Consider the following 24,691-nt stretch of genomic DNA (forward strand, 5'->3'; position numbering starts at 1 on the left):
GGAAAAGAGGAAGATAGCTGTTTCACATGACAGTAGGCAGAGATTGGCACGTGATGAAACAAAATAAAAGCAAAGCAACCAGGAACTCGTCATAACCTTCTTTACAGTCATGAGTGCACAGGTGAGACGAGACATTTCGTTTTTTTGTTGTTGTTTACTTTTATATGTATCTTTTTAATGAAAGTCTTCTTTGTTGGTGTTCTCTCTCTCTCTCTCTCTCTCTTAAAAAAACGTTTTCTGTTTTAATGAAGACACTGAATGATTTATAACTGCTTTTATTTAATTATATTTAATGTAGCCTATAGTATAGTTTGTATTGTCTAAAGATCCTGATCTTTCTGGTGATTCACTCATGTTGTGACACATATGATATAGATTTGAATTTAAATCCTTGCATTTTTTTCGCGCTGTAGCTAGTGGTGAAAAAAGAGGAAAGGCTGGTTTCTATGTGAGCATCATGTACTACGTCTTTGACCTTTGGGCTTCGTCTCTCTGCTTTTTCAGCTTCTCATGGCACGTTTTATAAATGCTGTGATTGTTTGTGTTTTTAAATCACAAATATGCTCGGTGGGAGAGGCTCTTTCGCAGCTCACTGCAGTTTCAAAGTCCTCATTGAACAGTACCTGTTTCGGCCAGTAGGTGTGAGCGTGCGTGTGCGTGCGTGTGTGTTTTAGAATTCTGATTCACTTAAATCATATCTTAATATTGTGGATGATATCTGACCTATCAGCCAGATATCGACATAAATCAATGAGAATATATTTTCAAATAAAATATTGACGCTTGAATACGTTTTACTATTAGGCTACTGGCCGTTTTGCTCTTGTCAGGTCATGATGCTCGGGAGCTTGCTGTTTGCTGTGTGTTCTAGCACAGCACTGGCCCATTTCAACACAAATCTAGACCAGCACTGGGAGTTGTGGAAGAAGACACATACTAAGTTTTACTCCAGTAAGGTGAGAATATAAATTTCACAAGCATTGGTCAGAATCAAAAGCTGATATTTTACCTACATCTTTTTTTTTATCACATGTTTAGTTGGGAATAAAGACTTCCTTGTTTCCTGTCAAACTAGTTAAGCTTTTTCATGGACTTATTTGCTAAAGAAATAATTTGTATTCATTTGAATCTTAAATAGTTTTACCAGTGACGTCAGTAGTTTTATATATTGCTGTTTTATATATATTAAACTGTAGAACTGTCTGTTGTTTATACTGGCAGGTTGAAGAACTGGGAAGGAGGGAGCTATGGGAGAGAAATCTTGAGCTTATCACCCTTCACAACCTGGAGGCCTCCATGGGCCTGCATTCATATGACCTGGGCATGAACCACATGGGTGATATGGTGAGAACATGTGTCCCTTTTTTTCCCCCTTTCCACTGCATTTCTTTGTCCATGATGTTTGTATGAATTAATGTGTTGTGTGTTAATAAATGAATAACTCCTGACATGCAAAACTTAATTTCCTTGTTTCTATTTGTAGCATGAAGTTCCTGTGAAATTTAAAGAATGGTTTTTGTGTGAGGGAACAGCATGCATCACCCCTTTTATTTTATTTTTTCATTGTTTATTTATTTTATTTAAATTTTCTTCACAAAAGTGTCTAGATGTTCAAGTTAAAATAATATCTAGAAATTACACAGCCAAAAATTTTGTCAGACACAGGCTATATCAGATGCCTGGCAAAGCAAGTGACAATTTCATCATCTAAAACTCAGATTTTCCTATTTGTCATGTTGATTCACAGACAACAGAGGAGATCCTGCAAACGTTAGCCACAATTCGTGTGCCTCCTGGCTTTAAGAGGCAAGCACCAGAATTTGTGGGCTCTTCTGGAGCTGCTGTCCCAGACTCTCTGGACTGGAGAGAGAAGGGATATGTTTCCAGTGTGAAGAACCAGGTATGATTATACCTGGTATGATATATTTTGAAAAAAAAAAATATATATATATTTTCTCATCTATATTTGTGTCTGTATAGATTTTTATTTCTTTTAATAGACCGAAGACAAAAGCAATTTTAAGAATTTCAGGTTTACATTATATTTCTGTGTTATATGTCCCCAAAAGGCAAAAATGTGCAAATATTCCACAGTTATTGTGTTTCCGGTTTCGGTAGTTTTATCATGTTTGTCTCTTTTCTGTCAGGGTGCATGCGGCTCATGTTGGGCGTTCAGCTCTGTTGGGGCTCTTGAAGGTCAGCTGATGAAGACCACAGGAAAGCTGGTCGACCTCAGCCCTCAGAATCTGGTGGACTGTTCCTCCAGTTATGGCAACTATGGCTGCGATGGTGGTTTGATGAGTGCTGCCTTCCAGTACATTATTGAGAATGGTGGAATAGACTCCGAGTCATCTTACCCTTATGAAGCAGTGGTAAGTTGTTTGTGAGGGTCCATGTGAAGGAGAAACAAGTGATAATTTACAAAAACATGGTAGAAACATTCCATGTTAGAAATGAGAGGAACTGTCACAGCAAGATTTTATCGATATGTATAGATCATTATGAATATAACCTAATAAATAAATGTGTCCTACAGCAAGGGCAGTGCAGATACAATCCATCCCAGCATGCAGCAAACTGCACCAAGTACTATTTTGTCAGTCAGGGAGATGAGGAGGCCCTGAAGCAGGCTGTTGCTAACATCGGGCCCATTTCAGTGGCAATTGATGCCACCCGCCCTCAGTTTATCCTGTACCGCAGTGGTGAGTATATCTTGTTCATCAAATTTCAGTCAAAGCAATTACCAAGTTTTCTGGCTGAAAACTAAAAGTTGAAATTATTTTCTATTGAAAACTATTATAATGTTATTTCACATGTGTCCACAGGAGTTTACAATGATCCATCCTGCACCACAAACATAAACCATGCAGTGCTGGCTGTGGGATACGGTGCGATTGGTGGACAGGAATTTTGGCTGATCAAAAACAGGTACAATCAAAATGATTGTGAAGTTTTGTGATACTGAACTGACTGATTCTCATTTTGTTTCGTAGGAATGTACCAACTCAAAGTATTCTAAAAATAACACCACCATTTCAAACAAAACACTGAGATTAATAAATACATATGCCAAATTTTATCTTTTGCTTTAACAGTTGGGGTACTGGATTTGGAGATGGTGGCTACATCCGTATGGCCAGAAACCAGAACAACATGTGTGGCATCGCCTCATACGCCCTTTATCCGGTTATGTAACTGAAAACACGTTGACTTCTATGGATATAAATAAGAAATTTATTATTTCATAATCTAACTTCTTAGCTGTAAATGTGTGTTCTATACTTTTTTATTTTTATTTCCAAATGTCTTTTAAAGGAATCCAAATGTATTTTAATAATGTCTTAAAATATAAATTAACTATTTTAAATATTGAAATATTTTTTTCTTATAAAGCATTACAAGGAAAATAGCTTTCACTGTATTCAATATGTTTACAAATGACTTGGTTTTATTCAGTGCAACATCACAACAAACAGATTCACATGAGGTATTAAAGGATTTTTCAAGATCAGCGTACAATGTCCAGTTATGATTGACATTTAGATTGCTGTGATTTTTACACCTTTGGTTGATTAGCCACATTCATAAGGTAACACAAGGGAGAGAATGGCATAAAATGACACAGATGTTCACACCAGCAGAAAGAGGTTTTAGTTTAGAGTGATAGGTACAAGAAAAAAAGAAAACATTTGCTACCTTTTCATTCTGCTTATCTGAACCGTTAAGAAAAGGATATATAGATGCCAAAAATGCCTTGAGAGAATGATTTTTGTCAGCCTATGTTGTGACCCAACAAGTTTGCTGCTGAAATCATATTTTTATTCGGGTGATTCATGACACAGCTAGAACATAATTTCATCATATTTGTAGAGACAAACGTAGGCTATTAAACTTTTTTTTCTCTGTATGCTCACTTTTACACAGTAACGCTTTTTTGGTTCTTTTTTTTTCTTTTTGGAGGGATAAGCAATCATAAGATCAGCAAGACCCTTCTCTTGCTCCGATTGTCATTCCCATTTGGTCTTTATACTGATAAATGTTCTTCAATCGCTCTCTCTCTCTCTCTCTCTCTCTCTCTCTCTCTCTCACACACACACACACACACACACACACACACGCACATTCAGACAAACAGGGTTCTCTCTGCCTGCAGGTATAGGGCTGTGATTTAGTTGTGTTCACGGATTGATTCCAGCACATTTGGCTATAAAAACTTAGTAACGCACAGACGCTCCCTGAATGGATGGGATCTTTGGTACCGTTATATCTCAGCTACACGACACATCACACACAGTTGAGGTAGATGAAATTAGAGCTGTCGGGTTGAACAAAAATGGCCAAACGGGTTCCTCTCAGTGGGACGGCGAAATGAAAATAAGACTTCAGATTTACACACTGTAGTAACTCTTTCAGATATATCTGAAGAGGATAAATACTCCGGGAATATGGCGCGCTTTATGTTCTTCTCAGTAAGCAGGAGGACAAAATGTCCACTAGGAGGCGCCAAATACTACATTACGCTGGACGCGTCTGCCATGATCTGCTAAACGTGACCTTCGGGACGCTACATGTCGTCGAGTGATCTCTAACCATCTACCGCGGTAAGTTTGCAAATTATTATAACCTTAATTAGTACATCTCTACAATAAGAGAGGCCCGGCTTACCCCCAGTGCTGCAACAGGGTGAGCTGGAGAGTTGAGATGCACACAGGCTGACACCCTTTGCCCCTCGCGCAGCACGCCTACAATTGTCGCTCATTAAACTTTAATTCACATCCCCAAACTCCCATTCCTCACCGTGATTCGGTAATGCTGCTAGCCTCTGATCTGCCACCCCTCCCCGTGAACGCCCTAGGCCCATGGGTCCGACCGAGTGCCGAGCGCAGGCCCCAGCAGCTGAGAGGACACAGATAAAAAGGGCCTCTTTGAAGTCAGCAAAAGTCGATGGCCTCTTTCATGGGCCCTCTTTCAAGTGTTTGCTGTGAAGGGGCCTTACTACATGCCCTGCAAAGGTTAAACACAGGGGAACGAGAAAGAGCATTGAAAAAGGCCCACCCCGAGAGACCACGGCACAGCATGTACAATCATCGTACAGTAAATAATGAGGACTGCAGTGAGGAGATCACAGTATACAGCCTAAATTTAGAATCATCTCGACTTCATAGCCACTTGTGTGCTGTTTAACGATCACGCTGAGTCTCGATTTGTTCAGTCAGGCTGTGGCCTAAAGGTTCTAGTCATGCAGTACACATGTGAACGATGAACATGGATGGGTATGCTATAGCTTGGCTATCGAGATATCTAACACAGCGTTCAGGAGATGAGAAACATCGGACATTCAGAAGGACAAATATTCATCTTTGGTATTGGGACTCCTATCAGAGATAGGGTCAGTTTTCACACACAAACAACACTGTGAAATAAATACTGATGGCAACTAGCAAATAAATAAAATAAATAGCAAGAAGATTGGAAATAAATACATAAATAATTATAAATACGCAAAGTGGTTGCTCATGTTCAATTCAAGCTTTTTGTAAGTATTTTTCATCAGGGTCTTCCAGATTTTGAGCTTTTTCCAGTATGAACAGCCATTGGCCTAATTGTGTGCTTGAAATCTTTACAAAAAAAAAAAAGCTTTCTCCATCTTCTGTGTGACAAATCATTTGAAATCAGATGGAAATTATGCAAAAGGAGAGAGCGTCCTGGATTCCTCTTTTCAGCCATTCTGTCAGCAGAATCTCACCAACAAGTAAATGTCTGTTGCAAAAAGAGACACGGCTGTTTTTGTTTCGAGTTCCTCCTCATAATGTCTGAGAGGATGCGATTCCAGTTCTGTGCTGAAACTGTAGTTGTCCCACTGACAGCAGATGCCTTTTTTGGACAATGAGGACTGGCTTTTTGTAACAAAGGCATATAAAAAGGAAACAAGCTCTCAAAAAATGTTCATATTTTGGTTTTAGCTTTTTTATCCAGTTGTTTTTTTCCCTTTAAAAGAATCTCTGAAAGATTTGTTTGCACCCTTCTTTGTTTCTTTGGTCATTCATTTATCATTTGTTGCAAAAATCATCTCTCTCTCGAGAACCCTAAAAATATAATTTTGTCTGTCATGATCAACAAAGAAAAACCAGAAACATTTGCGCTGATTTAAGATGCTGTAACGAATTACAAAATTAATAGATTCGATATCTATTCAGTACCTTTTCATAACCCTCAGTATGTTGATTTGTGAATGATTTCACAAGCCCTGTTGTGTTGGGCTCATCCTTTGAGATTTAAGCTAATATAATCAGCGCTAAAACTACAATCAAATCCTGTCTCGTCTAGACATCAGACTTAATCTTTGGTTTCATATGCTGTTGATTTGTATACACCCTTGATTAAAAATCTCAAACTCTAGGAGCTACAGGTAAACCTGTGCTGTGGAGAGCATAAATGGCTAATTTTCCCATCATGCCGTGGAGCAGGTCACAGTTGGAGACGCGTTGCTGGACCCCGTTGAGCCGGTGGAGGATGGGCGGCCCTCTTCAGTCCAGCGGTTGATGTTTCTGCGGCGAGCGTTCATGAAGAAGTTGCTTACGGTGGAAAGCTCAAGGCCAAGCTGCTGAGAGATGGTGATCTGCAGGTCTTTGGTCGGTCTGTGGTTCTCTCTGAAAATGGCCATGAGAGTACGACGCTGCAGGTCTGTGAAGACTAGTCGGGTGCGCTTAGGCCCCTGGTTGCGCTCTAGCTTGGATTGCTCCTGTTCTTTACGCTTACAAGCTTAAAAAGAGACAGAGAGAGAAAAAACATTAGTCTACATTAGCTGTTTATCTTTGTTATATTTACATTTATCAGACACTTTTATCCAAAGTCAATTATAGTGCATTCAGGCTATACATGTTTTTTTATCAGTATGCGAGTTTACTGGGAATCAAACCCACAACCTTTTTTGCTGCTAACGCAATGCTCTACCACTGAGTCACCGGAATGCTTGTTATCTAATAGACTCTACACTTTGTTAATTGCAGAAAACAGAAAAAGTGTTTCATAAAGGTCTATTCAGTATAGATTTTTAACTTGTGACTTGCATCTTTAACAATAATATAATTTAAAAGGTTTCAAAATGTAAACAGCTGAAAAACAAGAAAGATGAGCAGGTTGACAGTTATGGTCAAAGGCTAAAATAATCTCCAGTTTTTAAAATCTAACATTTTAAAATGTTAAATACTGAATATGAATTGCAACTAGTTTAATGATTAGTTTAACTAAGTCCTTCAATGTTTTAGAAAAATTTGCTAATGATCAGGAAATTACAGTCGAAAGCAAAAAAAATTATTTATCTTAAACTTTAGAGACCTCAACATTTTAAATTGTTAAACATTGCATCTTAAGTGCATCTAGTTTGAGAGATGATGAATAAGTCCTTTGCTATTGTAGAAGATCTTTGCTGCTATAGAAAAATATGCAACAGCTCAGGAAATTACAGTCGAAACCAAAACAATTTAAAGATCTAAAACTCTTTCAAATAGAAAACTGTACGTAAATTGAAACTGAGCCATCCTGTGCTGTAGAAAAAGGACAGTTAGAGCTTATGTTGTCAATAATCTGGATTTACTATATTACGCAATAATTATCATATACTGCTATTAATGTTAAAAATATACTGCTTAATTAAATACCGCACTGGCTGTAGACCAGACTATTGCCTGAAAACCAGAGAGAGTCTCTATCAGACAACTGCCAATTTGATAGATAGATAAATGTACTTTATTGATTCCTGAGTGTAAATTCAGGATAAGGGAGATTAAGTGATAAAGAGAAAGACTGTAAATGTGCTGAACAATAATGATCTATATCAAATACAACAGAAGATGAACAAACCAGAAGAAACAAAATGTTCAAGACAGACTGTTGCCCTCAAAATGCACGTTTTAATGTTTCAGGTCAACTCCCGATTCTCTAGATCGGCCCCACTGGCTTTCACCAATACAACGGCGACCATTAACTAAATGCTTCCTGATGTTGTAATCATGTGTAAAAGGTAGGAATTACCATGCTATAAATCCTGCGCTCCACACCTCACTCACAGACATAAACATCCCCCCATAGAGTTCTTATGATTGTGGGAGCAGGCCCTAATCATGATGTATACCACTTGTCTCATGTAGCTGAAACGTGATCGAAAGCCTTTTTCATAAACCACCCCACCCCCCAATTGCCTATCACCCCCCTCTCCCCCCGAAGCCTACTCCTCCCCCCTGCTGATTTTTTTTCGGGCCAGGGGCTGATAGAAATTATTGATTAAATCTGTGCTGTTCAGACACCCCGACCTATAGAGGAGCTTTAACCCCTTTAGTGCTGGATGAAAGGGGAACTTCTGTGTGCCAAACCACATTTATTGTCAATCTCTGCAGGATGGCAAAGATCTAAACTTAACTATGCAATTTTTATAAAAACAGTTTGGGGCTGAAAATGTAAAAGTAACAGCATCAGTGAAAATGCCTCTGCTATTTAAGCCGATTATAGTTCTGTGATTCCTTAAGACAAGCGCTTTAGGCTTCAGTGCTTGTGTGTGAAATCCCAATGCTGTCCGAATGCTGAGCTTTAGAGTAATGATCTCTACCCTGCCCTGCGACCGAATTTCTCTCTGTTCATCTCTCTCCCAATCAAAGCTCACGCAGAACACATCCACACAAAAGACCTGAGGAAAAACTGAGTGAGAGAAAAAGAGAGAAACAATTCAGGGTATGTAGGAAAACCGGGATAGGAATTTTAGGTCAGTAAATGTAGCTTATAAAATATAAAAATATGCATTTACTGTATAATAAATGCAGTGTCATCTCAGGCCCTGTTTGCAGTATGCATGAAACTGGGTAAAAAAAAAAGTGCTGATGGATTTTAAAACGATGGGTATTTGTTGCATAAATCCTTGGTAAAAATCACTCCGTTAAGCTGAATCACCATTAAATTTGTCGGTAAGTTGAACTGCTGTCTGCGTGAGAGGATGCGTGTAGCTGCATGCATTCTAATGTTTGCTTACGCCGCCTTATTCACAGGAGGTGTGTGCCGGAGCCTTCTGCGTTGCTTTCCCAAGAAAATCAATACTAGCTAGTAATTAAACAAAGGGCATGGTGAGAAAAGTCAACACTCATGGAAAGTGGGTTAGATAGGGAAATACAGTGGTGTCCACTTATGCTTTTGTGCACAGAAGCTGTGAAAAAAAGGCCTTAAGAAAAATACACCATATGGTGATTGGCCAATAGAATATTTACAGTCGATATCAATCAAAATTTATGCAAAATATTTCAACTAATAATCCAAGCCTAAATTATGCATTGTGCATATACAAAAAACAAAACAAAAAATAGCTTGGACATTTTTATGGTCACAAAATCATGTTATCACAGCACCACTCATCATCTTAAATAAACATTTACTGTCAATCAAAATTTCCACTACGGCATGTTTAGTGACCACCATGGAAAAACAACAGCAGGACACGGTACCACACAGGCCAACGGGGCATTGATTGACTCCATGTATTTCGTTGCATGGAACACCCCTACGACTGAGGGCACAGTGGTCACCAATCAATATCTGTAGTGGTAATGCAAGCAGAATAATTCATTCTGAAGCGTATTTCATGCTTAGGTGATTGATCGCTTGGGATTCGGAAAGATTTTGGGAGAATCTGCGTGTTTGTGTTTGTCTCCCACCCCACAATCCTCAGTGGCTGCTGCAGCACGCCAGCCGACATTTTGAAAACCGCCCCAATCCCTGCATCGCCAATCCCCGCCCCCCCCCCCCCCCCCCACCTTCGTCCTTTCTCATGTTACTGTTTTTCTCTGGATCTCTTTGTGTGCTTTAGACAACAGTTAAAGTTTCAGCCTCTTTAATGTCAAAACATTGTAACACGGCAAGATTCTCTGGATTTAAGTGAAATATTACTTATTTCTCAATGGTATACACAATGTTTATTTAGCACTATTGAAACATTTAAGTGCCAATATTTTACTGTAAATTCAGCAGTTGTTGGTCAAAGATAATGTTGTATCTGTGGTACTTTTGATGTATTGTAACTGAATAAATTTATTGAATTTAGTTTTTGTGGTTAATCATATATGTACCATTTGCCATTGTTTTTAACAATACTCACATTTACTTATTAATTTTGTAATACATATTTACTTATTAATTTTGGGCATTTTATCTGTTTTGCAACAACAATCCATTTCAAATTCAGTTAAACAAGCTCAAGCGTTTTACCTTCCAGACGTAACGAGGCCATCCTCTGAAATTCTGGCTCCTGTAGCCAGCGGGACATCCTTTTGAAGGTTTCGCGGCCAGACTTGAGTTTCCCCCAAGGTTTGGGGTTCCTCAGCAGGTCTGACAGAGTACCCTGTGACCTGCACAGAACCCGCTCTGCAAAAATGGCCTGTGGGATGCTGTATCTCTTCAGTTCAGTGATGATTCTCTGAGCAACATCTTTGGTGTTGATCTCCTCTCCTCCACCGCCGTTCTGTGAGCTGGCCAGCATGCCCTCCCTTCCCAAACTGGTGTTGGAGGAGGAAGGGGAAGAAGAGGGGAGATCTCCGAGCTTGGAGACCTGTTGACTTGGGAGGTGGTGCTGATAACTCTGGTTGTATATATGGTGGTGGTAGGTGGAAGTGTGCTGATGGGCATCCATTTTGTTTAGCTGGTGGCTGACCCCATGCTCGCCCCCCAGAGACGGCGGTGACATCTCCCTCCCAAAGTCTGGTGCTGTTCGACAGATGTTACCCCCATTGCTGCCCATATGGACCTCATGGCCACCTGGAAGCATCTGGCTACTGTGTCCATTCTGACTTCCCAGGCTACCATAGCCATGCATGGTGGTCTCCAGGCCTGCACTGCTCAACGGTGGAGACAGACCCTGTCCCAAACCAAAGTCTTTTCCGTATGCCGTATAGTAGTTTCCTCCCAGGCCTCGATCTTCTCGCATAAGTGTGAAGCTACCGATAACGTTGCTCACGGGCAGGCAGGGATGATGATGATGGTGGTGGTGAAATTTGTCATCAAAAGGCTGGAGGGGTGTCAGTGTGGTGTAGGTGCTTCCACAGCTGGTTGGTGGGTCCCTACTGTACCCCAGAGTTGCCATGCTGTGGTCATATGCAGGGCTCTGGTGGTCAGACTCCAGGCCCATAGTGGGGCCTCCCAGAGTGGGACGAGGGAAAGCAGCCGTGAGATCCCGAGAGTGCAGCATGGCTCTGCTGTCCTGACTGTGTGCCAGCTCTACGTGGCTGTGCACAGACATCTCACCCATATTACCATCCATGTCTGCACCGTCCTTACTCCACTTCTCCTTTAAATTCCAGCTGATGGGTTTTTCTAACAGTCTAGAGTGTGGTTTCTGTAATGTGATCTAAAACAGTTCCTGATGCTGTTTATATCTCAAAATCTGACTTCAACATACTCTTGGAGACATTTCATCACAGTGGCACCATCTTGGCTCATGCTAGCAAATGTGTTCCATAAATGTTTCTTAATGTATCCATGCGAGTCTTGCTTTTGCCTTGGTGACCAAACCTGAAAAAGAGAAAGGAGGACCAAGATTACTTTTTAATTATTGATGACTTATTCAGCTTTATTGATTAATCACAAATATTATAATACTTGAACCACTATGATGATTAGGTCCGTTAATAATAACTTTTTTCTATTAATAGCACTTATTTTGTCTATTTAATTAAATTAATTCAACTTTAAACAATCATTGAGGTTTAATGACAGGTTAAGAAGAATTAAGTAAGAATTGCTTACCTCAGAGCGTAGCTTATCCGACTGGATGGAGAGAAGCGAAACAGCCTCTCCAAAACACAATCAAAAGCCGATCACAGGATTGGTTATTCTATACACCCTTAGAAATCCCGAGTTTACAATAACACAACAGCCGGTTTTATGTAACAACGACTTTTGTGTGAAATCAGCATATATCACTGTTCAAAAAAAGCAATGGCTCGGTCCGGTCCTTCACTCCCGTTATCCGCTAGATTCTCGCTGGACCACAACTGCCGAGGATGCAACACAAATGACGCGTAAAGCCGTACGATTTAGACTTAGCTATTGAAACCGTGTCAGAAATGAGCGCCGATGTGCGTCTAAGCATTGCGCTCCGTCGCTGTCATTATCTCTGTGGTTTTGCCCTTCTGTATCCTCATCGATCGGCCCCAAGTCTTTCTCTCCTCTCTCTCTCTTCCCCCAGCCCCCCTTCTCTGTACGTCACACTCTTAAAATCTGACAGATGTGGGGTGAATTTTCAGCCCTCGTTAACTCCTTCCCTCCTGCGCTCCTCAAGAAGCCATTGTCTTAGGTGGGGCTCGGGACGGTTTTTTGAATTATACAGTTTCAGAAGAGTTGACATCAAAAAAAGAATTAATTACTAACATTTTCAGGGCGCAAACTGTTGAGGTTCTCGCATAACCCGAAATGTGAATTAGTGCCCCAGTCAGAACGTCAAATAGGTAGGCTATCTTAAAGATATCTCAAACAAAACAAGTTATTTTATCATATAGCATAGGCTACTTGTAATATGTACATTTTTACTAATGTGACGAATAATGACACACACACACACACACACACACACACATACATATATATATATAGCCTATATATATCTCGCCTTGTGTTTGTTCGGTCACTTAAGGATTCTAACGAAAAGTGTTCAGGGTACTGTTGCTATATGGTTATCTCCTCACGCCAACTCGATTTTGCATTTCTGTTAGGTAAAATTTATAATGCGCATCAATATTCTGAATCTTAATATAACATTTGATGTAATAGTGTATCTATATTAAGTTCTACTTTTTACAGCCCTTCGAGAATGATGTTAAGGTTTATTTTTGGTGATAACAAATAGGCTAGTACATTTGGAATTTAAAAAATACAAGAAAAAAACGGTGTAATTAGAAGGCCAAAGCGTTTATGTACTATTAACTGCAGTTTTATTTTCCCAAGCTATGGGTAATTAACTGAAGCAACAAAGCGTATAGTGACAAGGAGTGGTTCTTATCAGCTGTCAGCCTACAGTGTAGTGGTGGACAATTAACATAAGAGTTTTCCCCTCAATCACAGAAGTGCTAAACAAGATCATTGCACTTGATCTATCAAGTGATCAACCTATGACCCTCTTTCTAAGAGTACCCTACACGCGACCTTTCCTAAACCGCGCGATCTAATAAGCAACAAAATTACACTTGAAATTTACACTGTCATGTTTCCATTTAAAGTAAAAATAAAGACATATATAGGCCTACTCCAGGTTTTTGTGTGTCTCAGAGAGATGTGGAAGTTTATGCGGGTAGGTGTTTGAAACTTGGAATATTAATCATATCAGTATGTCAGTTTAATTTTTAGAGATGAGCATAAACATTTTTTTCCAGTGCGATGTGGGACCGCTGTCTTCCCGCAGCAGATGCTGCACTATCGATCCGCGCTGAGCAGGGCCGAGTGAGGGAGGGGAGGAGGGGTGTGTGTGCGTGCAGAGTGTGTGGCTGGAGGTAAAATGGTCAGCTCTTACCGCAAAAAAGGTCTGTTTGAGGGTCGAGGTGAAAGTTCACTCGCTGCGGCTGGAGAGCTCGATAGAAGATATGAAAACAATCCGTTTCGGAGTACATTGATAAGCCTGTACACCCTTTCTAATCTGTCATTCTTATAAATAAAACACAATAATTTTCTTTTAACCTTTTAATAATTTTCTTGTCCATTTTAAAGCCATCTAAAAATGCATATGGATTAAATGGAAAAATTTAAATCCACATAAATTCAAGTGAATCGCGATATTAACTCAGCATCAGCAATAACACCAAGAAAAAAAAATTATATATATATATATATATATATATATATATATATATATATATATATATATATATATATATAGCCTAAAATAATATATATATATATAGCCTAATATAGATAAATAACAAGTGATCATCATGGATGGTTGTCTAATCACGTCTCCTTTCGGATATCGGATATATACTTTTATTAATATTATTTCAAAATAATTTCATACCTCTCTTAAGATTTCTGCACGAATTAGGGAGAGCTTATATGAGAGCTACAAGTTCGGCACCATGTAAGGCATTGCAGAATACCTATTCTTGACCAATTCTCTTTTTTTGTCTGGGACACGTATCAATGATCAAACATTGTTCAAAACAAACCGTGGAAATCAAAACAGCGGCCAGCAAGTTAGTAAATTATTTATACCTGTCTGTTGAGTTCTTTGAGCCTTTGGCCGAGCCACGTCCTCCTCCCGAGCGGTGTGTATCAAGAGGCCTGCATGAGGCTAAACGAGCAGAGCTACGCAGACAGATACGAACAGTGTGTTTTCTTAGAAAGTTATTGAAGAGTTTAACTCCTTCACATCATAATGTCACTATCTTGTCTTTGTTAAATAGCTCATATCACTCAGCACATAACACCAGTTGAATGTATTTTAAGTAGTGGCCTAAATGTGTAAAACTGATTGAATATGGACATGCGACATTTCTACTTCTACAACGAAAACATTCTGACTATGCACATTTTTGTATATATTGTAGGCCTATATGAAGATCAAAGTTAGCAGACCACATCTCTAAAAGTAGAAACATATTTATTTAAGTTCTCACCACAGGTGACGTTTCGAGCCTAAAAGCTCTTCATCAGAATATTATATATTTATATACAGAATATGTTATATACTGTAGGCCTACATAAAAACATTTTCATGGTATGTAAGGAGTAACTTTAAAATTCAATGCAATACACAGTAATATGTATTATGAGGTATAGCCAGATTTGTTTTCCTATGCTTGGTATTTTTGGCCTCCTGATAAATCTCAAAGACATAAATATTATTGATCACATTTGTTTGTGTGGTTCTTGAAACCTTTGTGCCAGAATATTGGAATTTATTTCGTGAATTTATTTTGTGAGGAGATATACAAAGCGTAAAACATTTCTGTTTAAACATAGGCTTCATTCAGCATAAGTACTATAGAAACATTTAATAGAAAATTACTGTAATAATCCGTTTATACTCGTAGCCTTATAACAGTTACGATTGATTTTTTTATTATTACATAATATTGTTTTAAAAAAGACTTTTGTATAGTCTCTAATTTCCCTTAATCTAGCTGTTCTTGTTCATCCAGGTTTATCTGTTTGTTTTTTGATCGCAGCGCTTTATCATATAGAGTCTTTATTCAAAACCATAAGCAATATAACAAAATAAAAAGAACTAAAGGAAATCTACTAAGGCAATGGAAAAAAAGCAGACATGAAATTGGGCAGCAAGCTTAAATTGTAATAAAAAATATTTTACTGTTAACCTACAATTATGTCACTTTTTCCTTTCAAATGTAACCAATTTAACCCATTTGACAAGTGTGCAAGGATGTTACTAAATCTGTGAGCTACTTTATTTACATCCAGCAATATTTGTTTTCATGCGTTTTTGTCTCCTGTGTTAGTGTTAATATTGTATACAAGTCTTAATATTTTGGCTTCGGAAACGAAAGCACACATTTAAATGAATTAAAAATGATAGGCTACGTCCTACAAACTTAACCGTTCATTTAAATGCAAAATATAAAAGGGCTAGAACATATTAATTTCATCCAAATATAATAGGACGCATGGTGAATAATAAAAAGAAGTAGATCGATAAAAAAGTCAATAACTCAATTAACATGACCGAACCTCAATGAGAGCAGGCCCACGAAACATAAAAATAATAAAACAATACAACTTTTTTCGCCTGACTGTAATGGTACACTGTAACTTTACAATTATCAATAATTCAAACGCAGGATTCTGTAATAACAATTCTAAAAGTTTTGAATTAAATATCTATAAAGTATATATATATATTTAAAATTACATTATAAAGATATTTAATTTTCTGGGATAGCTAACTGCATCAGAAAAGCTACAGAAATGACTTAAATAGGCTAACTTCAGTGTGTTCATGAACGTCAAGATTCGTTTTACTTTGTCAGATTTTGCGTTGTAAAGTTCAAACTTAAGTTGAAGTGTAAAGCCTACATTTTTTTAACTGTAAATGTTTTTAATTAAAATACATCTCACATTACACACGATCTAGCCTAAGATAATCTTCATACCGTACCGCTGTTGATGTCCACTGGATGTATTATTTTGTTTAAAATGATATCTGGTTCTGTTTATACACATCTCAATTCTTTTGTCCCGCACGTTTCAATACAATTCAATCGGGAGATTGAATTATTCACTAGAATGTACAATTGTACATTTACAAATATAACAGGCCTGCTACAGGCCTACATAGTTAGGTAGCCTATTTTATTTATGTAAAGGTATTTAAGGTTTTATATATGTAGGCTATATATTAAAAATAGAAACGGTTTTCAGACAAATCCTGAGAGAGATTTATAATTCTCACAAATATGAAGACAATAGGGTAATCTGGCGAATTACTATTAAGGTCATGCTCATATTCATCTTTTTGTAACGTTTCACCAGTCACATTCGCAAACTCAGCCACAATGTTAAAGGATAATCTTTTATATGATTTTACGAGTTAACCTCTGAGCCACAGCAAGTGTTCAACCGCATTGAAATGGGCGCGCGCCCGTGTATTTGGTTCTGTTTATCGATTGGGAAACGTGGGCGTGCTGCCAACATGCAGGATGGCAATCTATTATTACCATTGTGAATTATTAGCAATCGGAGTCGAACAACCGCCCATATATATAATACAGCCTGTTTATTATGAATTGCCAAAAGATTTCTAATGTTTTACATGCTAATGCATAGCGTTTAGATTTGACTGAACCTAATTAAATTACGCAGTAAAACAAGTATAGCATTTTAGCCTTTAGTTTAGCCAAATTTTAACGACCTATCTTCAAAGCAACAAGATGATTCGATCCAGATGATTCCTTTTATAACTGGTTGAATCATATTTAAATAGCTTCACAACATTTACATTTAATTTTAAAATTCTTATAACAAATCTAGGGTTATATTTTTGTTACTAAAATTATTTAAAATGCAAGGCCTTCTCCAAATCAAAACCAGCAGCTCTCACTTCTAACGCTAAAAAATCGTCTGCATCACAACACTGAACATACAAAGGTCTTGACATGATTCTGCCTACATTTCCATTGCAGGTTCTTTCCACAAAATAACAACAGCAACAGCAGAGCACTTCAAACACCCACATGAATTGCACAATATAAATACACATCTATGCAAACACAATGATCTGCTTTTTGTCCATGCAGAACAGTCACCCCCTCAGCTTGTGAGTGAGTGTGAAGTGAACCTTCACATTGTTTATGTGTTATTAAGAGTGTCTGTTCTGTATATCCAGTCTAAAAGATGCTGGGTGGGTGGAGGGTCTGAGATTGCCTTGCAGTCAGTTAGCATCCTTTTCCCTGCCCCTCTCTCTTTCATTTCTTTCCTTCTTCCCATCTCTCTTCTTCGTTCCTCTCTGTCAAGGGCTAGCATCCACGTCCTTCCATCCCATCTTCAATTTTATCATAAGACAATGTCCTCCTGTCCCTAGAAATCCCCCATTTTGTGAGTTCCCTCTGTATCCTGCATCCGTCTATTTCCACACAATTTGTCCTGTATTCATTTTGCTTTCCTGCCCAGTGATGTGGCGTCTTCCCTGTCTCAGTGTGCGTGTGGCTAGATGCGGTTTCTGTTCCTGCTCTTTTTAATCAGCATGTTAATAAGAAAGGTAACTAATCAATACGTTCAATGGCCTGGCGATTGATACCATCTCAGCCTCCCTCCCCTCTCCCTTTGATGCACACACACACACACACACACACACACACACACACACACACACACACACACACACACACTATGAGCACAAAGGCTAAATAGTAATCAGAAATAAACACTGAGGGAATAATTACTTTAGTTTAAGTTCAGTCATTTAACAGTGATCTGTCTGATACTGGTATCTTGTGGAGAAGATTTTTTTTTTAAATACAAGAAGAAATGGATATTTCAGAGGGAATTCAAGCATATGCTTTATTAAGTGTTCAGGATCCGCAAAACATAGGGATGCTTTTTTCACTTGTATCAAAGCACTTGGTGATACACTCATATTCCAACTTCAACACCAAGAGTAAAAATATCTCTTAGTGAGCATGTGTGTTCTTCACCCCAGGGTAAGCTCTTCTACTACAAATGGCCAAATCCAACAGGGTGGAAAGTGAAAAATGGCAGAGGATAAAGAGAATTCCCTTAGAGAAGAAAGTGTTTCGGGGGGAAAACATTAAACACACATGCAAACACAGAATGGCCTTTAAAGCTGACATTCTGCCGACCTGCAGTCATGCTTTTACTTTATGGTAGTTTCTTTGCAGTGTGTACATAGCAAAGTCCTCTTTATGTTTGCCTTTGGTTGACTTTAACTGTTTGCACATTGAGCTGCCAGATTAGTGATACTACATTCTTCTAAAGTGTTTTTTCCCCTTGCATTTTAAAATGTAACATGCAAGCCTTTTTTTAGATAAAGGGTAAAATGCAAGGGCGTTGTAAAGTGAATTTTCTGTGTCAAATGGAAGTTAGCTAAATCAATAGCACTTGCAGCATTAACTTATAAATAAGACGCATCTGTAGTTTTCTTTAAAAAAAACTAAGGATATGGAAAAGCACTTACAACAGATGTGAATGGGGCCATTTTGGAGGATTTGAAATAAGAAATTTAAAGCTTATATTTTATAAAAGCACTCAAATTGATTCTTCTATATAAATGTATATAGAAGAACCCATCAAATGTGGCTTATTTACATGCTTGGAATTATTAATGACTAACTGAAAAATCCTAAGTGCCATGTTCCAGAAATCTCTGATATGACAGAAGCCCTATCATATTTCTGGCACTGATGCGAGGTTGTGTTTCAGCTCACAGCTCTCTCCGAATGTGGCGTGTGTATGAGCGTCCCTAGGGGGGTTTAGAGTGACCACTGCCCCCTGACCTCCCCTTTACACTGTCACCCCACAAACCTCCATCAGAATACACCAGTCACCTAGCAACAGAGGCCTGGCAGTCAGAGGTCAAAGACCAGGGGCTATCGCAGATATTACACACACTCCAAGAAACGTTAATATAGATTCCCAGAATTACAGTCATTCATTTTAAGAATTATGTCATGGCATCATTTTATACTGTATACTATACATTAAGCATCCATCTAAGCATTGTAAGGTAAAGCATTGTAAATGGACTGTCATGCTTGCACATGCACAGGAAACACTGAAGTATAATAAGCCTCTCAGCATAAAAAAAAAATTTTCAGGGTTAAAAAAAGTGTGCCCAAAGTGTGCCTTTTGACAGTGAAGCCTCTTTGTTTTCCAGTGAATGACAACAAAGGGCACCGATGACCATTCCATTTCATCCAATCAAGAAAAGGTCACTGACCTCTGGCCCCAGCTGACCACAAGGGGAGGATGGGCACAATCCAATCACCTTAAACAGTCTGAGGCAGCACGTCCAGAGTGGAAGGAGGTAATGAAAAGAGGGGGGTGGAGAAAGGGACCAAAGAATGGATGAGTGCAGATGCAGCATTAATCTGTGCCTTGATCAGGGACGACTGCAGCACCGTGAATGAAAGGATGAAGAAGACCAGAAGGATGAAAGGCACATCCACCTCGACTCCATCTGTGCTGAAATTCACTTACCGCACCTTCAGCCTGACATCACCCGAGAGGAGTTTAATCATCATTTCTGACACAGGAGGCACCACAATATGAAACTTATGGCCTTGATGACCTAATCTGCTTGTTAAGTCGTGACATAAGGAACAGTGTTATCATGTCCAAGCCTCAACGTGTCTCAGTTGAGAATACTAGCTCAACAACCATTTATAAGCACTCTTTATTCATATCATACATTTAAGCTAAGCTTTAAAAAACTCACAGTGTACACTGCAGTCCATAGGCTCACGGCGTCCTGGACAATATTTTAATGAGTATTACAGTACACCTTGGGTGTATATTAGCACCATTTGTTAGTTGTTTTTGCCAGTAATATTGCATTTGGATGCCATAACTACTAAAGTCCTGTTCATGCCAAGGATGATAACCGTAGACCTTAGTCAGGGCATCATATTTAATTTTTGACAGGAATGAAAACAAGACTATGAGGGATAGAAGAACGGTGCATTCAATGGATTCTGAAGCTGTTTAACAATTAAATCTAATGTGATGAATTTCATCAATCCAATCTGATGACACATTGTTCTAAAAAAAACATTCAGTAGATTAAAAACTCCATAAAACAGTTCTGAAAGCTGTGAAATGTAGATGATCTAGGACCTTTATATAAAGCATGCAATTGTAAATACTGTAAGTCTATCCCTCACAGTTTTATTTTCATCCATGTTAAATTATGCAAAATAATGATAACGTTTAATAATCATTCAAAATCTATTAGTACAGGGAAGTCTACACCACAGTAAAAATGACAGAGGAACATTATTTAAGTAACTTTCAGAGCAGTTTTTTTTACACCTAATAAATTATAAAAAACATTCATAGCCAATGAAAATTTTTAAGAGCATTCAAAGTGGCAATGACCTGTAGTGTGCAATTATAAAAAAAAATAAAAAAAGATTGTCCAGTGGTGTGTGGACACTAATAAAGTTATCATTCTTGGTGTAAACAGTCCTTAATGTTTCCTTCTAAAAGATGACGCTAGCAATGCTTCACAGACAGCTGCTCACAAACATGATTGAGATTAGGCAACTGTCACTCCATTAAAAAAGAAAAGGCTGTTCTGTACACACACACACACATACACACAGATGGCTGGTCAGCACGTGCCTGAAGGAGGGCAGAGCAGTGACCCTCAGCTGGACACTATGGCCAGGTCAGTGACACTCAATCCATCCTTTAAGGCCAGCTGCTACTAGTTCTGTGCTAATGGCACCTCCCCAAACACACACAAACACCCTTAGGCCCCCTCAATCTGCCTACACTGACCAGTGAAAAGGCAGGGATGGGATGGGGTGGGGTGGAGGACAGCTGGACACTCGCCACTCTCCTGCCTCCTCAGGGGGTGTCCTAGTGTGTGTGGGTACATGTGAGCAAGAGAAAAGCTTAATAGCCTGGTGTGGGTGAGAGCAATTGGAACCAAGAAGAAAAAAAGGAGCAAGTCTGGCACACATATAGACCCCACAGAGAGACAATTAGCAAGTTACCAATGACCCATTTTAGTTGGCCACCTGATTTCCCCCTTATATTTCATTTTCTCGTAAGCACTGTGACAGAATCTATCACCTGACGGCAAACCTGTGTGATTTAGCATTGTGGCTACTTTGGCTAAAGTACCCCAGCAACCGTAGGTCCAATGATCCACAGCTCCAGGCTTTCCAGTACAATGGGCCAGGCTGAGCTAGATGGTCAATAAATCAATAGGTCACTCTCACACGCACACGTCACTGCAGGGCTGAGAGGCCACATGAAACTACCATTGATTGAAGGGGGTAGGGAGAGTTTTGACAGTCAGAGCTGTGCATGTGTGTGAGGTTATGGGGCTCACCTCAATTCCTAACACTGCAATAGGGAGTTCAAAACAGCCTCAGTAATGCTTACACACTTAAACACACACACACACACACACACACACAGCAGAGGCGAAAGATCTTGGTGTGCCTATACTCTTTTGTCAGAACACACATTCTAAGTGAATGAAAGCCTTTGAGCTCTATCTCAGACTGTTCTTATATAACTAGGAATAGACAATATATTGATAACTGGTTAATTTCAGCTTTTTTATCTGTATTATTGATATTGGATATTTAATAAAATAAATTTTTATATTTAAATTACCTTTGCCGTAATCTAAAACTCACTGAAAATGTATCTTTAAAAGCGATAATAGTTTAATAACATTGTTAAAAGTAATCTTTAGTTAATCTGGAAATGAACATAAATTTTTCATACTGTACATTATAATATTGTGATACATAAATGTAGCATTTAAAGTGATTAATTTTAGTCTATAGGGTTTTATTTTTCATTTATTTTAACAAAATTAAATAGTGTATAATTTTAATTTTGGCTGTTTATTAGTTAAATCAAATTTAAAAGATTATCAGAATTGGTCAGAAATAACAATGCATCCCCAATTTAACCATTTTAAAGCTCCACTGTGCCTCTTAAAAATAAACCTTTATTGGCATCAACGGTTCTAAAAAGAACAATGAATATCCATGGTACCTTTCTAAATGCACAATTTATATATATATATATATATATATATATATATATATATATATAGTGGAAAACATGTTCTTTAAATTATAAAAACGTCCTTTACACTAAGAAAAAAAATGGTTGTTTTAAGTGTTGTTCATTGAAATGTTCTTTGGGGAACCCAAAATATTTCTTCTATGGCATTGCTGTGGACCTTTATTTTTAATAAGAGTGTAGGCTGATTATACATTATTATACATCAGCTTTACTGAGCATCTTATTTAACTTTATCATACAAAATTAACCCATGTTCTATGTCATTACTTTTTTTTGCCATTTGACTCCTTTAATGCAATCCATATTCGAATAGATTGTGTCTAAAACGATTCCTGTGTTAAGTTGGCTGGCTTCTAGTGTTAAGTTGTCTGCTGATCCGCTCTTTGTTGCAGTGTTTTGCTCACTCATCCACTTATTGAAAAAAGCCTTAGACTGTTCTTTTCCAGCTCTCTTTTATGACCTCATCAAATGAGCGGCTGCAGCATTGAACATGTTTACTTGACCTGCAAATTGGGGTCAACATAAAGTAAAGGCCTGTACACTTGAGCAAAGAACACAAGCAAATAGTTCAATTCAATTCAATTCAAGTTTATTTGTATAGCGCTTTTTACAATACAAATCGTTACAAAGCAACTTTACAGAAAATTATGTTTCTACAATATTTAGTAGTAGCTAGAAGTTTGTGCACGTTTGACAGGATTTTAGAAAAATAAAAATAATAATAATAATACAAGACGTAGTCAGCTAGATGATGAACTATCAATATTTTTAATTAATAGTAGGCTAATTGTATGATGCAGTCACACATGTAGCAATAATTGTTAGTTCTGTTTGTTGATTCAAGGTTAGGATCATCTGGGGTCCTCTGAGGGTCAGCATCATCTCTTCTCAGGTGTTCTGGATCCAGACTGGAGCTTGTGTAAATCCTAGTTACCACGGGATGTAACTCCCGTGGCAAAACATAGAAACAAAATAGAGACATCATTAGCATAGCTGCTGATCCAACAAAGTAAAATTAGTTTAACCCAAGCTAAAGAATAAAAATGCAGATGCAACTACACTCACAATTTAAGAGATACATTATTCGAATGCTTGGCGAAAGAGATGCGTTTTTAATCTAGATTTAAACAGAGAGAATGTGTCTGAACCCCGAACATTATCAGGAAGGCTATTCCAGAGTTTGGGAGCCAAATGTGAAAAGGCTCTACCTCCTTTAGTGGATTTTGCTATCCTAGGAACTACCAAAAGTCCAGCGTTTTGTGACCTTAGGGTGCGTGATGGGTTGTATTGTGGCCATTAAGTCATTGGATATTGTTCACACCAACAAAATCTTACACTGTACGCTTTTTGGGGAGAAAAATGCAAATTGCACTGTAAAAAAAAGTAAAATACATAACATAAAATTGTATAAGATTAACCCTTTTTGAGTGACCCTTAAACCAGCACAAGCTGGCAGGGACTAGCACAAGGTGGCAGGGAGTAGAAGACAGGTGTAAATAAACGCCGGGGTTCTGTCCTTGCTCGGTGAGTTGCCATGGCAACAGCTGATAGAGCATCCTATCGATCGCACTGTCCAGTCTGAATTGTGCAGCCCCTGAACCCACGTTTTTTTCTCTGTGTGGTGATGGGTGTGGATCAATACCAGATATTGTGTGCCTCTTTTGCCTTGCGTCTCTCATGGCCTCCATAATAGTGGTAATGATAGTGAGAGGGAAAGAAAAAGAAAAGGAAGAAGCCTGAATAAATGGTAAAAAGACAGCTGGATCTATTTCGTCACAAATGCAAAGAAAAAAAATCACTTCCTTCTTGGACCGAGAGACACGCTCTTAAAAACAATAGACAGCCATCATGACACTTTGCCTGTATTATTCACAAGTACTGTGCGGCACTCCAGAATTGCTACACACTGTACTGTGACACACACAGAATTCGGTTTCGCCATAATGGAAAATGTCAAATCTGATTTTTACACACATCTCCCTGTCTGCATATGCGAACAGCCACACAGCATTTACCTAATGTGAGGCCATTTAGTTCAGCCATTGCTTTGACTGTTATACAAATCAGAATGGCCAGGAAGACCAGGCTGCACCGGTTCAGCAAGAGCTTGTGAAGGAGAGCGAGGCACGGAGAAGGACCTGCGGGAGCTCGTTTAAATCTGGCCTGAGGGATCCCTCCAGCTAGGGGTCATGGTTGGAGTCGCAGCACACTGGATTTAAAGGTGGGGCTCCTTAAGGTGCCTCTGTTGCCCCGAGGCACAGCCATCACAATTCCTGCAGTGCTGGAAATGAAAGCCAGACTAGGACAAAGGCCCTTTCCTTGCTTATGGCCTCTGCTCAGAAAAATTACTCAAATGATTGAGATGTCGGTTACATCTTTCTTTTTGCCTCTGTCCTTCCCAACAACACCCTGTGAGTTTAAG

The 24,691-nt window shown here is 38.6% G+C and overlaps 2 protein-coding genes across 2 annotated transcripts; one reads left to right on the forward strand and one right to left on the reverse strand.

Annotated features, from left to right (window-relative positions):
• LOC132103127 (cathepsin S-like) lies at positions 1-3,513 on the forward strand. The gene is made up of 8 exons (XM_059507970.1): positions 1-121; positions 831-956; positions 1,222-1,344; positions 1,748-1,900; positions 2,148-2,372; positions 2,537-2,702; positions 2,826-2,928; positions 3,096-3,513. The coding sequence occupies exons 1-8, from the start codon at positions 110-112 to the stop codon at positions 3,193-3,195; spliced, it is 1,008 nt and encodes a 335-aa protein (XP_059363953.1). The 5' UTR covers positions 1-109; the 3' UTR covers positions 3,196-3,513.
• A 538-nt stretch (positions 3,514-4,051) lies between these two features.
• On the reverse strand, positions 4,052-12,178 carry LOC132103126 (hepatocyte nuclear factor 6-like). Its single transcript, XM_059507969.1, has 3 exons — positions 11,782-12,178; positions 10,249-11,547; positions 4,052-6,762 (listed from the first exon to the last, which is right to left on the reverse strand). The coding sequence occupies exons 2-3, from the start codon at positions 11,294-11,296 to the stop codon at positions 6,452-6,454; spliced, it is 1,359 nt and encodes a 452-aa protein (XP_059363952.1). The 5' UTR covers positions 11,297-11,547; positions 11,782-12,178; the 3' UTR covers positions 4,052-6,451.
• Between the last annotated feature and the right edge of the window lie 12,513 nt (positions 12,179-24,691).

Source organism: Carassius carassius, chromosome 24, assembly GCF_963082965.1.
Source record: "Carassius carassius chromosome 24, fCarCar2.1, whole genome shotgun sequence".
Classification (NCBI taxonomy): domain Eukaryota; kingdom Metazoa; phylum Chordata; class Actinopteri; order Cypriniformes; family Cyprinidae; genus Carassius; species Carassius carassius.